Raw genomic sequence first — 18659 nt, forward strand, 5'->3', positions numbered from 1 at the left:
GAGCCGATCCACGAGTTCTGTAGACTGGATCAAGAATGGCGCACCGTAGAAGAGAAGGAGACAGTTCCACGGCGTTTTCACTGTCATTTCATGCAGCAGTTTATATCGCTTGTTAGCGTCTTGTGTGTTATGGCGCATAAGCAACTTATTTGCGAGCATCGTGACTGGTTAAGGTGGTCACTCACCTCGTTGTGCGAGTATTCATAGCCGTCTGGGTTAACGAGTGGGTGAATGCGCCATTCGTACTTTGACACCAGGCGCTTGATGTCGTCATCTTTGTCGTACTGCGTCGCCAGCTGCAAGTGACAGGCGAAAAGAGAAACATTGATTTAATGCCGGATTTCGTCATCTAGCTAAAATCGTTTTCAACACCACGGAGAGAAAATAAATAAAAAATCCTTAAGTACGAATGAAGCGAGGCTCAAGTTGAACAACGCGTTCTCTTGGAGGCTAAAACTTGGCAGCCTGAGCATGTTTACTGCCTTTTAAATTGGTGCTAGTGCTTCCATACCTTCGCTAGGAGACATAAATTTGGTCATCTTCACCCTTTTTTAAACTGAAAATAGGCGGTTTTTCTATTGGGTACTTAAGCCATCCTCGAATCCAGTATTCATTTGTGTAGTTTTATCACAAAAATATTTTCATCAAAACCACGATTTACAGTGGACTCTTAAGATGTCTTCACCTTCCTATCGTTGGATAATCAAATATGGGTTAAGAGTTTGAATGGACAGTTCTTGTTGCACATGGAGCTTCGCTGCATCAATAAATTTGGCTTGGCATTCGTTAGCCTGAATAAATTTTCGATACTTGTAGGAGTAAACCTCATTATCATTTATGCCATTCAGAGCTTTAAGTCTAGAGGTTTTAACATTTTATCCGGAGGAAGTGTTATGTTAGCGGTCATCTAAAGGCAGTTCACCACATCTCTACTATTCTTCGAGTCTTCCACTTAAAATATTCACTAGCTTCGAGCTTTATGAATTGTCCCGTCAGGGGGCCTCTTGTAATTGCAGTTCTGGCAAGAAACAAAATATTCGCACTGTGCCCAAACTCGTCACAACGCTTCACTTATGACTGAGGCTGCCGTTAAGACAGCCAGTGAGCTCCATATGGCTCAAACCGCGATATTTAAAGATGTTTACTTTGTCTTGTGGCTTGTAAAGAAATCGTTTTCGAATGCGACTACCACAAAAACACCAAAACGCCTTTGGTGAACACCCAAACAACAAAAAACCAAGAAGAGCGGGGAAATTGTTGAAGGGCAGTTGTGTTTGCAACCACAATGTCCCTGTCTCGGCCCTACTGTGCCGCAAAGTTGAGGAAAGGATACATTGTAAAAGTGTAGGTATAGAAATTATTACAATGCGTAAAGTTGGTTTGGTTGTAGTAAGCTTGCATTGAACGTCTGCTCCTCACAGTCGCCACGTGCGAATATAAGAACACAACAATACGATGGATGTCGGTAACCGTCACGTGTATCACGTTCGCTCCTATCAACCTCATGCGGAGGCACAAAACAGGAACAGAAAGTGCAGTTGCTGAATCTTATTTGCCCCTTCATCTTGGAGGAAGTAAAGTTCAACGATAGAAAATTGTTGCTATACAGTGGCGAATTGACGTCATAAAAATGGGGGCTTGCCTACTAACACCCGCAGAACAGAGTTAGGCTCAGTGCAACTGACGTTTGCTCAAAGCGCGTTCTAGGGAGCACAAATTATCTGGTGTAACGGGAGTCAAATATCCACCTACATAAAACACGAGTCATTTCTCAAGAAGAGAGAGCCGAAAGAAAATATTTTAGAAATATGCAAAACTAAGAGCTCTTTGTGGACTGAGTTTTCTGGGGGAAGGTTTCTTTCGCATTTCCATATTTATAACCTACCCCCATGTTATAGATATTTTTCCCAACTGAAACAGTCCGCAGATATCTCGACAGTTTTGTTTTTTTCACTCGGTGCATCATTTGAAACATATTCAGCGTTATGTCTGTGGAAAAAATGCCGTACGTGTTTCAAAGTTATCGGAAGAAAAATTTGCAACCAGCAGATTGTCTATTTATTGGCCTAGTTCGGTCATAGGTAAGTTGGAGGTATGACTATGATTCGGGTTTAATGCTTTGAGTCTAATTATAACATTCAAAATACCTGAACCGATGCCCCTTTCTTGCGACTTTGACACAGGAGCATTTTGATAGTGCTCAGCGCATGTGATAGATTTCAAGATTAGGCTCCATACGTAGTTTTTCTGGCAACTTATGATTACATAAAAATTTTAGGCCCATTTTATTGGTCTATTTCTCCATGTAACTGTATACGTATTGTTTTATATCATGTGTTCACTTACCTGATGTAATGTAAATGTAAAGTAAAAAAAAAATGTGGGTGCCGAGTACGTTAACAGGCATAAAAGGTAGTATTCCATGACATTGCCTGTGAGACGCCGACATCACCTTTACCGCGTATGCAACCGTTCAGAGTGTCCCCTGTCATCTGCTTAAAAATGAACAGCTTAATTCTTGCTATAATCAACTTCTCGCAGAGTAGTTGCCATAACCTTCACCTTGGTTTCATGGCCTCCAGTATTTTGGGTGGTATATACGAGCGAAAATACAAATTTCACTTACCTGATCGATGATGTAGAGGCAAGTGGCTGGAGCGATCCACTCTCTGGCATGAATTCCACATTCGAAAAACACAATTGGCAAATTTTCTTTGGCTTTGATCTGGGAGCACGGAGTAAAAATATTTCATTTTAAACCAGCCAAAGGACGAGACACGGGGAAGAAGAGAACAGGACAAGGCTGGACTACCAAGTGAGTGTTTATTGAATGAAAGAAGACAACGAAGACTTGTTTTGAAAAGCACGCGCACAACACAACCGGGGAAGTGGCAAGAGAAAAATTCAACTCAAGGTCTAAGTAACGACTGTTTTAATAGAGCGAATTCCTTACCATGAAGGCTAACCGATGCCTTAGCCAGCCACACAGTTGTCCTCAGCCTTAGCAATGTAATATGCCTCAACCAACTCTCGACAGAATTCTTTACTATTGCTGTAACCTACACCCGTATTACTGAAATCAGAAGTACAAAGAGACGGATCATCCTCCGATTTCCACTCCCGGGATTTACTCTTCAGTCTTTCCCACGCTTTCTGTCATTTTACCAGCCTTTAACAGGCTTTGTTTAATCCGGGTTTCTACCGTCGTCTTTTAGCGCGTATTAACGCAGTTTTGGGTAAGCTACTGTGCTTTTATCTGGTTTCATCTGTTTCTGTCGCGGCCTTTACACCGTCTATTACAGCTTTTAGTTTTTTTTTTAAGTGTTTTTTGACGTGACTAAGCTGGCTTTCGGCGAACGTTGTCTTTTAACGGCTTTACATGCCGTTTTGGCTAAGCTACTGTGGTTTTATCTGTTCTCACCTGTTTTTGTCCCGGCCTTCACACCGTTTTTATGGATTGAGTTTTCAAAGTTCTTTCTTTTGACATGACTACGTTGTGCTTCGGATATCGCGTATCATTGCCATGGCTCCACCCCATTCATCTACGCCTGTCTTTATGTATGTTTAAATGCGTTTGCTCCGAAATGAAAATTTCGTGTTATTAGTCCGCAACTGTAGTCTTTATTAGTCCGCAATCTCTTATAAGTCCGTAATTTCAGTTATTAGTCCGCGACCGGAGAAGGGGTAGGCAGCGAACGCGATGGTTAGATGGCATCCTCGAGACGCTGCAGATGAAGTTATGTGATGTTAGTAAGATAGTTAGAGACCGGAAAGCGTGGCGTGATATGGTTCATAGGGCCACGATGAGTTGGACACGACTGAACGACTGAACTCTGTCTCTTTCCTCTTCGTTCTTGTTTCGTCTCGTTCCCGGTGCTGTTCTTTATCGATGTATTTCATATGCCTGCCTAGTTCGGTCATAGGTAAGTTGGAGGTATGACTATGATTCGGGTTTAATGGTTTGATTCTAATTATAATATTCAAAATACCTGAACCGATGCCCCTTTCTTGCGACTTTGACACAGGAGCATTTTGATAGTGCTCAGCGCATGCGATAGATTTCAAGATTAGGCTCCATACGTAGTTTTTCTGGTAACTTATGATTACATAAAAATTTTAGGCCAATTTTATTGGTCTATTTCGCCATGTAACTGCATACGTATTGTTTTATATCATGTGGTATTCACGGTTGCACGACACCTTACAGCTTTTGTCGTATCTATATCTGGTAAAAAAAATGAATAGATTTGCAATGTGCTGAGACCGCAGCCAAATGGCGCTTCTGCATAACATAAATCCGGATATCTGCTCTCTTGTACCATTGGCAACAAATGGATTAGAAATGCGTCGCGGTGAAACTCTATTACCAGCGGATACACCGGAGCGTCCCGAATGACCGTCTCCTGATTAAACGGGGGCCGCTTTTACTTGTGTAACGGCGGCGTTGTCTACCGTCTGGAGGGTGTTGATCTGGGTCCCCAAGTCGGGGCTGTGCCACCCAGTGGCCACCCAGTGAGCCACCCAGTGACCACAGTCGCATATGTAGGGACATGCTGGTAAAGACTGTGGGCAGTTCCATATCATATGATTTAGATCGGCTTTGGGTCCACAATTTTGCATTTGTCGGAATACAGACCTTTCGAATATAAACTTTCTAACTGGGGATTTAGAAAGGCGTTGATTTGAAGTTAACACCAGTTATCGACTTGAGATTTGGAGAGCGTTTTGTCTGTAGATGCAATTGTAGTGTGGTAAGCCTGTAGAGGCGCATGATTTCTCTGTAAGACAACCAGTTCTTGACGGAGTATCTGGCGGGTGGACTGCAACCCAGCTCGGCGGAACATTTCTCGAGCGAAGGTATGCGCCGCCTTATTACCAGCAAGGGGAGCATGAGCGGGTCTCTAGATTAAGAGAATGCGTCGTGGGGATAATTTTGCAGAATACGTGGTACTTGTGGTCCCGGCGTGTTATTGCGGATCGCCAGTTTTGAGTCGCTAACTGCGCGGTCTCTGTTGTATGTATGTATGTATGTATGTATGTATGTATGTATGTATGTATGTATGTATGTATGTATGTATGTATGTATGTATGTATGTATGTATGTATGTATGTATGTATGTATGTATGTATGTATGTATGTATGTATGTATGTATGTATGTATGTATGTATGTATGTATGTATGTATGTATGTATGTATGTATGTATGTATGTATGTATGTATGTATGTATGTATGTATGTATGTATGTATGTATGTATGCATGCATGCATGTATGTATGTATGTATGTATGTATGTATGTATGTATGTATGTATGTATGTATGTATGTATGTATGTATGTATGCATGCATGCATGCATGCATGCATGCATGCATGCATGTATGTATGTATGTATGTATGTATGTATGTATGTATGTATGTATGTATGTATGTATGTATGTATGTATGTATGTATGTATGTATGTATGTATGTATGTATGTATGTATGTATGTATGTATGTATGTATGTATGTATGTATGTATGTATGTATGTATGGTCCTATGCTATCAGCTACGAGTAAAAGAACAGTTGTGGATAAAGGTGCGTTTTCCTCGTAAAATTTAACATTTTCTCTGCCGTCGAAAATATTGAATAGTTTAGGCAGGTTTCCACAAAACGGCAACACAGTCCTGCATAAATAAATATAGACAATCTTTGTATTCATTCCCTCGTGGCCCTAAAATGCCCAAATACCTCGCAAAGACACCATTCATTTGCTTATAATAAAAGTGCACATAAATATTAGGCACTGCAGTCGCAACACTCACGTGGACACCAATCAGGTCCCTTCCTTCGTACGACCTGCCGATAGACGTGTACGTAACGTGGTCGTAGTTCCCAGCATACTCCTTGAGTGCGCTCTTAAACTGAATAGGGGAGGAGATAGGAATAGGATAGGATTAGTAGAAGGCCTTTTTATGACCCCAACGTTCAATGAAACATACTTTTAATACACTTGGAATTTGCCTGTATGGTGATAATTAGTTTTCAGTATTAAAAAAAAAAAAGAAGGCTGATTATAGCGATGTGGCACACATGTGAAACGAAAAATACTATTTCAAAAGGCTTTGAGCAGGCCGTTGCGTAAACGTTCGCCAGGAAGGGAATTGTTATAGTAGGTGACAAAATAAAAATATCCATAGGCAGCTGAGAAAATAATAGGAGAAATAAATAAACTAACAGAAGACTAGAATTTTTTTGTTGCCTCGCATTTGCAGCGAATAATTCAACGAACTTTTCAAAGAAAACGTATTCAAACTGATATGGCATTCAATTAAACCGGGGAGAAACGCGTTATAATTACCTCGTCATACTTCAGGTACTTCTCGAAATGCGACTTCTCTGTCGAGTAGGTTGTGAAGCGCGTTTCTTTGAGCTCAGCGTCAATGAGCCTGAAATAAAGTAAAAACAAAAACTATCTCCAATTCACGTTGTTACAAGACATAAGAAAATACCTGCGATGAAAATCCTTTTCTGAGCGCAAAGACAAGGTGTAGCCTACGGGTTTCAGAAGTCTCGGAGATTATTTTTAATCGCTCCTTACAAAGTCGATTGCGACCGAAATGACGGGTGATATTCTGTCGTCACCGAGTGTTAAAGAAAACGGACACCAGAAGAGACTGTCATCGGTGGAACCGGTAACAGTAATATGACTGGTTATTTCGTAATCTCCGCTGCGCATGAGCCAGTGGCAGCAAGTGCTGCTGTCGCAGCATTAAGGCCGCTGGTTACACAGAAGAGTAGATGAGGGGGGAAATCCAGTTGCATAGCCGGGCGTTGGAAACAAGCTGCCTTCGGACACGGACATTGCATGTGCAGTGCCAGAGTCTGCGTCCGGTCAAACAGATCGCAAGGACGAATCGTTAATTTTTCCTTCTCGATGATTTCGATGTGCGTGTCACAGAACGCTCGGATGTCATTGCTTACTGTCTTGCGATCAATGTGGCTCTTATTGATGTCATAAGGGAGGCATTTAGTGGACTGCTTCGGCATATTGAAAGCCGACCTGCTGCGGCACCCCCTTTTGGCATCCTACCAGTGTGTATACCTACATAACACTGATGAAATTAAATTTTTCTGTCTTATCTGGCAGGGTGTGTAGGGTGCTGCAGTAAAGGTCTAAAAGTCTTAAATCATTTTATATGAGCGCCTTCAGAGAAATGCTCAGGTTATAAAGACATATAAAAGGAAAGAAAAAAAAAAAGATATTTCAGGTCATTCTTCTTATCGTACTGCCTTTTAAATTCGAACTGCGAGATTTTGCAGCTTGCAGGTTAACGTTTCTTTTTTTTTTTTTAGGCAAGGCTGTACGCAAATATATTTTTTTCGCTTTGATTTGACAAAAATGAGGAAGAGAGTAAAGGGTTGTACAGTTCAATTTTCGTTCATCTGAACATTTACTCGCATTTTTTTTGTGTCAAAATAACGCGTGTTGCTTACCAGAAAAAGCAAACAGGAGTGAATTTATTATATCAACCGATCAAAGTGTTTGCAAGGATGGACGTTTACTCTTGTAAAGGTGTGTATGGAAGCCTTTGTTGCATATTTATCTGAGATATATATTTAAGCATCAGAGGCGCCGTAAATTTTACTTCCTTAAAAATTGATGGGGGCTGGGGGGGGGGGGGATCTCTTTCCACTTCTCTCAAATTTTAAGCTGTAGGAAATCAATAGTCATTTAACATATCGGGGCTCAAGTACAAGCCATGGGGTATGAAGATATATACCTGAAGGTATGCGTTTTGGTAATATCCTTCAGGAAGGTGCAAAAATGCCTTACTCTTGGACGTCGTTGCTCAAAGTTGTCACGGCCATTCCTGTCTGCGAAGCGGCTGACACGAATTCTTCGGCAACTTCAGGTCTAAGCCGTAGTATCTCAGATGGCCGCAAGTCATTTGCCTCTTGCCAGACATCTGCCTGAGAAGAAAAAGTCAAGATAAAGGAAAATTCATTCAACCACTGTAACAGAACGCGAAGGTGAGTAATTCTTTGTGGTGCAACATTATAAGGCTAGCAACGTCATTTCGATAAATACCAAATATAAAAAAGGAGTTGACCTATTCACCATTTGCACACTGTGACGCTTCGCTTACCTCAAACAAGTGTTTTATATAAATTAATCCGTATACCGGATCTCCGAGATTACTTGATTAAAATGTAAAAATCAAACTAAAACATTAGAGGGAAGCATATTGCAGGCCACCACTGTGTACACCCTAGCAAAGGTCTAAGCTTGCACGAACTGTTTATAAGGTAGCGATACAAAGTTATAATAATTGGCCTCAAATATTATATTAGTTTCGGATGTCAGAACAGCACATTGAAAACAACGATACAGCGAGAGGGATGATTCACTAATACATTTTGTATTAGTTGTGTAAAGTTGTGATGGTCGACTGTTAATTGCTTGCTAGGTAGGGTGGACCTAAATTGCTATGCATATGTTGCTGACTTTTTGGGAGCATTTGGACGTTGAAGGAGAATTTTGTATGTGGTGTTCTGAGCAAGAAGTTGGAGTCAGCGCCTATCCTGTGTGTCTACTTGGGCCTATTTGTGAGTGTCTTTTGGTTGCGTTATTAACCTTTCCTTTATGTGCCTACGCGCCAACTAGCCAAGCATTTAGTCTTAATAGTATATATATATATATATATATATATATGGATAATGGATCACTGCCTTGTCGCGGCGCAGGGGCTTGCGAAACTCGATGAAGTCGTGATCTCTGCTGTGTATGGCCACCCAAGATAGACAGGTCACGGCAGCGAGTTCTGACAAAATGTGATTCTCTGGAGAAGGTAATGGCAACCCACTCCAGTATTTCATGCCAAGAAAACGCTATATATATATATATATATATATATATATATATATATATATATATATATATATATATATAGGAAAGAAGCATATATATATGTAGGAAGAAGAATGGTTGAAGGTGGCGCTGGTGAACACTCTCAAGGTTCGTATACAGACAACATAAATACCCAAGCCAATAGCAGGGGGGACAGCGGCCGATGTAGCTCAGTTGGAAGAGCACCGGACGCGATATTCGGAGGTCGTGGGTTCGGTTCCCACCATCGGCACGTTGTTTTTTCTGCTACTTTGTGTTTAATTATCTTCCCCTCAACAAGATTACACTACTAATTTCTTTGATTATCCAAGTAAACATTAAAAAAAAAAGAACATAAAGTAACATCCCCTACGCTTTCCTTGGCCTCGCCGACTGTTGGCTTCTTTCCTTCATGTATTATAACGAGCACCCTCATTTCCCCTCAATTGATCTGCTTATTTATATATGTATATATACGTAAATGCCACAAACGCATTCTGGCGTGCCGACCTTCGTGCTTCGTACAACCGTGGCTGGCGCCAGTGAAATCAGCTGTTTCCATGATTGGAGATATCCGTCTCGATCATAGCATCTTATATTGCTGCCATGGTGTGAACAAGACAATGTGAGAATATTACCAATGCCTGATGATAGTCCACTGGATCAAATGTTTGTTCCTAATATAATATTATTCTAGACGCGGTACAAGAAAGAAAAGTGATTCGACCGCGTGCCTGCCTTGGCGAACGAAGAAGCAGTGGCCACTTGTTTATGCCGCTAGTGGTAACTCTTGTAGCGACACTGATCGGGCGCCGACAAGGCAGCATAAAAGGATACCTGGTTTATTTAATTAAGCGTGGAACTCCAAACAATCAGGAATTATAAAGCTGCATACTTTTCAAATCAGATTCCGAACGCAGAGAGACGTGTCGTAGACGAACATTGATGGATAAGGCAATGCAGGAGACTCGACAGTAGGCTAATTGTATCATTGTGACACAAATTTACGATACTCCTAATTATTGATTTCATGTCGCCAACAGCAATCTCTCAGCTGAGCTCAGCCGACAGAGGTATGGCATCGAGTGTGCAATATCGACCCGCGCATTTCTTCGACCAACGTTGCAGATTCATACTTGCGTCTTCTCTCCTTAATATATTGTGGGTTTGGTTACAGCAAGAATAGCTTAATTATGCTCCCAAAGAGAAGTATTCTATATCAGGGCAGTCCTGGCTATTCGCCTCGCCTAGTTTAGGTATCACGTTCCAGCGGTCGTGAAGACAGAATACGGAGCGGAAGCTCTGGAGGGATGTGCTTACAGCCTGAAAATGTTTCAAAATGGGGGACATGACATATACATATATATAAAACCTTCTGTCCTCCTCATCCCCCCCCCCCCCCTTAATTAAAAAACCAAGTCAAGTTTTCGCGCTTTTTCTCACGGTGCCACTGTGCTTTAAGCTAACATACTTCATCTAGCCCGCAGCCCTGCCCATTGACTTTTCCACCTGTTTTTAGATAATCCGAACGGTTGTTTGAGAGTGCAGGCGGCTAACGCCGCTTCCCGTAGAGCGTGAAAGCAATGTGCTCGCTCTGATGACATGTTGAGTAAGAGGCTTCTTCGCAATGAAGTCTGCGCATTGCATAGCAGAAATGGTGAGCGTACTTGCCACGGAGAGCCATGCACAGTGCGTGAAGCGGGAGTGAAGCGAGAGTAGCGATGCGAGCGTTTCTTTGCGCAAATGCTCTTGTCCGGGGCAGGCACCTGGCCACCCAGTTTTTGGCACGCCTCGCGGGGTGGAACTGGCAACTAGGATCTGTAGGAGATGCTCCTGGTGGACCGGGCCTCAGCGAAAGACCAGGCATGATAAATAAAGGTTTGGTTTGTGGGTTTGTAAATTTTCAAATCGATTCAGGCTATTAGAGAAGCCGTATTGGAGGGCTACCGAAATTTAGACCACCGAGAGTTCCCTAACGTGCACTGACATCGCACAGAACACTGCCGCCTTGCTTTTCGCCTCTATCGAAAAGTACCGTGCATCGAAAGTGCTACCGTGGCACGTGTAATAAAAGGATTGCTAAGATGGGATACCGATGAGAGCAGCTTTATTTGGCAGTTGTAATTACAAGAATATATTCTGCACTCGTGCTTCGTAGCTTAGCTAAAGCAGACGAAGAAACCATCGAAAACAATAATAATTCAGGGTCACAAAGCTATCATGCCAATACCCAGTCGACTAATCAGTTTTTTTGCTAGACTGCCGGATGTCAGTCAGGTAAATGATGGGCTTTTCAACAGAACAGCAAATTTTGAAATTATTGCTTTAAAATGTCTATCCAGCAAAGAAATAGCACTGGGAATCGATTCCAATAAGGAGATTGAAGCAGCTCAATGCGATTGAAAGGGTTGGGAGATATCTGGTTAACCGTTTTGGTATTACTTTTTCCACGGGCACACCATTGCTGGCATGACGGCGACGTTGAAGTGGCTTATCTTACCTGAAACCGCTCCTCCAGTGCCGTTAGAAGGGTAACTTGTGCCGCTGTTTTTGGAGTCACAGATAACAGCCGGTGCCTGCAAACGAAGTTTAGCAGATTATGGTTGTAGTTTTGTAAGGGGGGCATAACATGTACTCCGCGACTACGAGAATTGAATAGCCTGTAACATCGAGGAATGAAAACATGTTCCACCCTTAAGCTACTAAACAATGTGGATATGCTCTTATCCACAGGTAATATCAGAATGTAGTAGGGTATCAGTACAGCTAAAGATTCGACTCAGTGCGATGCGAAATTGCAACAAATTCCTAAATCTGTGCGTGATTTACATCCTCACTACAACAAATTTTTACAGTGAAGTCAAGAGTTACGCTAGCCGTAGCACTGAGTCGCATAAGTACCTGATTATAAACGACCACCACGAGTCTTAGGATGTTCCTTTTTACATTGTTCAGCGCACGATGAGTCACATTACGTCTGCTTGCACTCCTTCCCATGTCGCACGCCAGCCTTTTCTTTTTGTACTCATTTATTCATTATATACAGCGGCATTGTTGACAGCGGTCCAACACTTCTAAAGGGAGAACTTTACCTTCCCAAGGTTCTTCATGTTGCCTATGCTATAATGCCCTCTGGGCTTTCCACTCTATCTTCTTTTTTTCCATTTCAACCTCGCTTTTGGTGGCACCTTTTTTTCCGCTACACTTAGAGGCTTCCTAAGAACTACTGCATTCGAAATTGCGTCTGTTCCCCTGAAATAATTCCAAAACGACTGCGCCTGGCTCACGGCCTGTTAGCTTGTGGCTGATGACCTGTAAACATCTTGTTATCGTTGTGTGCCCTTTTACTTTCTATGATTCAGAGAGTGGTATGCAATAAAAAGGAGGATGGTCAAAAGAAAATATTTAGTAATTAAGGGCTGAACCAACATTCAGATCGAAGATGAATGGGCCGAGAGCTCGTCAAGCAGCTCAACCTTTTTCCTCGGCCCATTTCACCATTTTTATGAATAAATCTGTGTTATTATTATTTTCAGTTTTAACATCGTCAGGGGCTCATGCTCTACAAAAGTTTTCATCGATTAGCATTCCTATATATACTTGTGATAGCTTTACCAGAAAATATTTAGCATGAGACAAAAATCGTATGAATTATGGGTGCGTCTCCTATAGCCTGAGTCGCTTTGGGACGTTAAACCCCACAGACCAACCGAATTATTGCTGACATAGAAGTACATGGCTGTCCTATACTCCGTTTCCTACATCAGGTGCAACGCAGCGAAAGCTACGCAAGTAGTCCTCAAGAAAAAAAAAAACAGGAGGCGTATCACTACGCGCTCGTTCTGTAGGCGAGTGGTTCCTGCCGAAACGGGCTCGATTCCGAGCGTACACGTCTGAAATAACATGCTTTGCATGCTTAGACATCCTCACAGAGCGGATCTTATAGACAAAATGCGCACCAAAGAACCATTTTCTCAAAAAGAGATGCGCAGCGCGGAGGGCACCGCCAGAGCCATCTGGTGGCACAGCTGGCAAGGTTGCGGGGCAGCAAAACGCGGCACGAACAAAAACGACGTAAAAAAACATACAAATTAGCCGAATCCAACCTTTTCTCCCTAAAAAAGGTGCTTTTTATGAAGTTGATGGCAAATGTAAAATGTAAGCTTGCAGACTAAGCAACTATTATTTTCTGTTGTCAAGAGCAGGCACTATTTTTTATCGCGGATGCGCAGAGCGCAAACAAGAGCTGTAGCTTTGGTAGTGTTGCACTTGATGTATGAAACTGAGTATAGGTTTTGTCAATGTGCATTCACAACAAATACAAATGAACACGCTACAGCCTCTTACCAATTGTCTCGAGATGACTAACTGAAAAGGAAGCTTTGTGTGCGCAGGCTGGCAGTAGATGACAGATTGGTTTCATAAAAAAATATAGATATTTATAACCAATAGGGAAGCCAGGCAGGACTGAGATGGAAATAGAGCATTTTATTAACTGATGCGAACTCTTTGACTTGTTTTAAATCATATAATAACCGAAATGGTACCTCTATATTATGTACGCTGATGTTGCTATGTCTTTGTCTCACTGACCGTATTCCTGGTTTAGTAGAGGTGACATTTCTAATTTCCAGAGAAACTGAATATTCTTTTTCTACGCACGTGTTGGCAGCTTATACATCTAAGAAGAAATGTTCCTTCCTCGCGATTTGGAACGCAGGTGCCGGCCTCTATCGGTTAACTGCGCTTTGTGAATATATTCTTGGGAGCCTTGATTCGCAAAAATTAGCGGCACAATAATTGTCGGTTCAGTAAATTGCAATAATTGCTTGCTGAAGATCTCTTTGCCACCTTTGGTAAACATCGGATGCAGAGTAAACGTAAAGAAGTAAACGAGTAAAAAGGCAAACCATTTAACAGATTAGTTACAACCTGTTCGCTAACGGCCTTCACGAAACAGGGGCTCTGACGCCAGAAGGGCAGAGCCATTCCGCCTTTTAGGCGTGAAGCTTATCTAGATACAAATTTTGGCACTAGTACGACAAAAATTAGTTTTACTGTTTCTCTTCCCTTTCAATTTATTTGATTTTGTGTTTTACGAAGAAACGGCAGTAAGAGGACAAATACAGGGCGCGCTTCGGCTTTTTAATATAAACCTTATGTATATTAGAAAGAGGGCTCTTTCGTCACAAATATTCCAAGCAAATGAAGTTTAATATTTTCTATTGTGCCCTTTAACGTTCAAACTGGCTACTAACAAGGCATAGTTTACTAGGTTATGATTTATGAAGTTATCCAAAAATTTATAGCGATTCCAGCTGCTCAAACGAGTGCGGAGCGAGAGCTTTGGCTGCGGGTGACCAAGCGTTGCATGGAGCACTACCAGCGTTCAGTTAACGCATCAAAGTTTACTGGCGTTCTATGCAGAACCCACTTTCATGCCCGCAATGAACGTGACTGCGTTTCATAGGGGTAACATGAATTGAAATTTCGTGGCTGGTTGATTCTAATTTCACCCTCCTACCTGAATGGACATGCCCGAGTTGCCGCTCTTTCAGGCTCTCAGACACCGGCGAAATGCTCGAGGGAAGCGTAGTGCAGCTTTCGCTAAAAAACTGAAACTCTAATAGTAAAAACTGCAAAGAACCATCTTTATGCTTGTACACGATGCGCATCAACAGTACGAGCGATGAAAAGCCAGTAATACGTCTCCATTGGATGAAATATTCCGGCTCAAAACAGCAAAGTGCGACTTACCCTGTATAGTGTGCTCGCTGTGTCTTGTTCGATGCTGGTAGACACCAGGACAAGCTTAGAGTGGCCAAAAGAGCAGATGTTATGTATAACCGCAACTGTGCCATCTCCGATCACCACTTTGAAGACTGCCGATCGTGTTACCTCCCTTTACAGACTTAGTACTCGACTGGTCAAAAGAAGAGCACCATGAAGTAGAGGTGGAGCCCTTTATAAAGTCGATCAATTATCTTATGGCTACGATAGTGGGCGTGAAACTGCATCACGCGGCTCATATTTCGTGATTTGGAAATAGTGCTTCGAAGCAGGCGTGTAACACATGGTCGTCTACTTGAAATCATCGTTCTGACGCGGCAGTTTGTGATAACATTTAAGAGGGACACTGAGAGAGCCATTGCATAAGTGACAGTACAGGGCACTGACAGTGAACGATAAAAATCACGTCACTGGATTGCTTAAGCTATTGTTTGAGCAGTTGTTCTTAATTATGGATTATGTCGCGCTAAAGAACTCCTTTAGCTATCACATCGATAACATGTGAGTAAAGGCGCCTCGCAAAAGTTAATAAGTGTAAGAAACGAACGACAAAGCATTTCTGTAAGAAAGTAGAAACATTCCAAGCCCTGTGGCATAAAAGTGCGGTTATGCACCGGTCCAACGCCTTCTCACATGCGGGGTCATTATAACCCGATTCCCATGCCACCGGGCATCCATTCGTGATACCAGGGCCTTTCGCGTGACCCGTGATCAAATTTTGTTGGATACCATACTAGCGAAAAAATAAAATATTTTGCTTCACGTTGCGGTACGGTAGGACTATGAATAGGCTGTACCAAGGAAAACCAAATAAGGCACTCCGTAGCTTGTTATTCTTTTAGCGATGGGTGATGGGAGAGGCCTTCGCCCTGCGATGGGTATAGTCAGGCTGAGGATGATGATGATCAGGATGAGGTTCGCCAACGATTACTTTCTCTACCCTTCAAAGCAGAACATTGGAGCTTCTACATGGCACAAGGCCGGAAGCAACTAAAAGCACTTATTACCCGATGGCACTGCACCTCTTGCACCTCTTGAATGCTACAAAGATCATCTAACAAAACTTCACTACTTCAAGATATGAAGAAGTAGCCGGTTTTCTTCAAGGGATCAGTGCGAGAACTAGCTTCGACGCTAGCAGAAACGGCAGCCGTGCGGCTCAAGCAATGGCTCACACCATTAGGACATATCTATACGATATGTTAAGTGAGCCTTTGTTATCGAGCTTTCAAATACACGACCCCGCTTCTCGTAAAGCAGCGCCGTAATATGTGGCTATCTTAGCACTGCATCGTGTTATCGACAAAGACTGACGTATGTATTCGAAGTGGTAATCACTATCAAATAAAATATCGAACAAGAAATAAGCTAGCTCTTGCGTGTAAAATCTTTAAAAATGTGTAGTGGAAAGTTGTTCCGGCTGTGCTGAATGCCTTCAACGGCCGTTTAGAATTCAGTACCTGTAGCCCCAAGACTCAGAATGCTTCATTGGCCACAATAAAGAAACTGGAGGTCCGCTTTTATGCGATACATGTTCGACATTTCCTACAGAGAGAGACCATGGGTCTCCTTGGAAAGTGTTGGGTGTGAAAATAACAATGCCTCGCTAGCAATAAGTAGGTGAGAATCCATGGGCAGCCTACTGGAGTTTTCTGACAGGTATTGTGATGCAACTACAAAATATTCTAACGGTCCATTGTATGTATATAAGTGGGATTCTTCCTAAGGTACATCGCTGAAAAAATCATGTTTCTTTGAAAGTGTAATGACGCCTGCACTGGATAATTAAAACTTCCATAAATATTGTTTGCGTGCTTAGCTTATAAATATAAAAATGCAAGCTTTCTTTTGTGAGACGTGAAGATGCAAGTTTTACGGGGTCAGTTCCTGAAATATGAAATGCGTCCACGTATTAATAATTAATCCAAAACGAAACACGCAAAAATGTTTGAATGTGCTGGTTCTGATACGAGTCAGTTGGTGTATATATTTTAACCGGACAAATACCCCGTAAACACCTGACTGCTTTCGGAGCAAAAAACGTTTTCTGCTTTGTCGTAGCGGTTGCATACATATGTTACGTTAGACTTACCGAGCAGTCAGACATTGAAACTGGAGTTAAAAAAGTAAACGAGTTTCTTTTTTTTTTCTCAATGACAGATCTTCAAGATTGCACGTCACCCTGTTTATGTATTCTGTCTAATATCTTCAATTCTAGGTACTAGTATAAGTAACACTGGTTGCATACAAGCGAGGCCCAATAAAAGACCTCACGAGGCAAACATTTGTCTAATCAGGAAAGGATGGCTGGTTAAGTGTGAAATAAGCAGCTCTTTGTCCGCATGTGACCCAAGGGGCTTTTTCATGTGGCCTATAATTTTAGCTTTTATTCCGAGATCCCATGAAAGAAGCAATATTTAGTTTCATCACGACAATGATTTACCGAATAACTAACTTAAATTGCGTTTTAGTGGGGTGACCAACGTTGGTTTCGAAAATAAAGAGGCAGTGACCTCTTTTTTTTTTGCGTGAACTAACGTACGCCAGCTTCTTTCAGTAACAAGCCGCCGGAGGATTCGCCCTCGTTTGCTCTTCAAAGTCTATCATGTTTTTATGATTGTAAATGTCTGGTGTATATATTAATCGTCGCGCTCTTCACTAGCTCTCAACATGCAGATCTGAAGTCCCTCCCGTTCTGTCGTTCATGCATCGATATCGACGTTCATCACTAAGGAATTGAAGATTTGGCCGTTTTATATTTGAATGAATTTTGAAGCAAACTAAAAATTACCTAAATGAAACAACGATTTTAAAATCATATGATCGACATCGACGATTTTGCGATATTGTACTCAAGGAGGTAGGTATGCTGTGTATAATCTATATATCTTGTCTTGGTCGTTTGGAATCTTATATAGAGCCATGTCACATAAAAGAGGATGTAAATTGAGACATTTTAATAACCGTTAATTTAAACAAGAAATGAACAGAGGCGTCGTCAATTAGCTGGCAACCAGGTTCAACTGCCCTCACAAAACGTCTTTCCAGCAGGCCCACGTGGCGGCGAAGTGACAAGATCTCGACGTTCTCAGGTGGGAGGCCTAGGCCCGGTCGCGTTAAATCCTGCAGGACCTCAAATAAAGTTATTCCTCCTCCTCCTCGTCCTTCTTACCGTCTTCTGATGAGCTCCTAAATGACTATTTAACTAAACCAAATGACGTGGTACGCTACTTGCCCCGAATATTGGTCTAACACGCCGTATGTTGGCACAAAGTTATTGAATACTGTTTCGCAACTCTTTTAATCAGAGTCTTGAATGTGGCTCAGCTTTAAAGTGCTGCTTCTGAGCGTTTTAGCATACAAGTTTACGTTGTCCCTATATGTGAGATTTCGTACATCCCGATTGGGAAACGTCAGGAATAAATAAGGTGATCCTTCACTGTCATTATAAGAAAAATAGCGATGCGCTGGTCGTTGACATGCGCACTCCCAGACACCCTTAAAGCATGCGGGTTTGGCTGCTCCAGTCTCAAAGTTGCATTCGAGCTACTGAGTCACGAAGGGATGGCTGTTTGGTACCAAGATTTCGCCAGTTATAAGCCAGATAATGGGTCGTAGCTAGTGTTAAGCAAAACAATCATTACACAGCGAGATGCAATGTCGAAGAATTTGAGAGTAAAAATTAGAACCCATGCACACGGTCCACAAAGAAACGGTTCAAAATATTGTTACAGATCAGATGGATGAAGAAGACGAGTTGAGTGTAGAGGGACGAAGAAGAAGTGCGTGGGCGTTCGGGTGCCATCTGGCTCGGGTGCACTTGTTTTGTGTGAGTAACGTTGGTTTACACAGCAACATCAATAGCGTTACATTTGGTGGAGGTTCAGGGTTTACGCAGTAACATCAATAGTGTTACATTATGCTGAGCTAAACCTAGACGAGTCACCATCCAAACACAGATAGTTAGCAACGGTATGCAATATTACAGAGGCTGAAG

At 42.1% G+C, this 18659-nt stretch overlaps 1 protein-coding gene across 1 annotated transcript in view; it reads right to left on the reverse strand.

Moving 5' to 3' along the window:
* The window catches only part of LOC146189522 (carboxypeptidase B-like), a 30754-nt gene extending 15915 nt beyond the window's left edge, over nucleotides 1–14839 (reverse strand). The window contains exons 1-7 of the mRNA XM_084604308.1: nucleotides 14630–14839; nucleotides 11373–11448; nucleotides 7820–7956; nucleotides 6344–6431; nucleotides 5808–5906; nucleotides 2627–2725; nucleotides 186–296 (exon numbers count right to left, since the gene is read on the reverse strand). Coding sequence (XP_084460434.1) covers nucleotides 186–296; nucleotides 2627–2725; nucleotides 5808–5906; nucleotides 6344–6431; nucleotides 7820–7956; nucleotides 11373–11448; nucleotides 14630–14733 — 714 coding nt within the window. The 5' untranslated portion in view covers nucleotides 14734–14839. The remainder of the gene's footprint in view (nucleotides 1–185; nucleotides 297–2626; nucleotides 2726–5807; nucleotides 5907–6343; nucleotides 6432–7819; nucleotides 7957–11372; nucleotides 11449–14629) is intronic.
* Nucleotides 14840–18659: the final 3820 nt, after the last annotated feature.

Source organism: Amblyomma maculatum, chromosome 5 (genome assembly GCF_055883805.1).
Source record: "Amblyomma maculatum isolate TAMU_Amacu chromosome 5, ASM5588380v1, whole genome shotgun sequence".
Classification (NCBI taxonomy): domain Eukaryota; kingdom Metazoa; phylum Arthropoda; class Arachnida; order Ixodida; family Ixodidae; genus Amblyomma; species Amblyomma maculatum.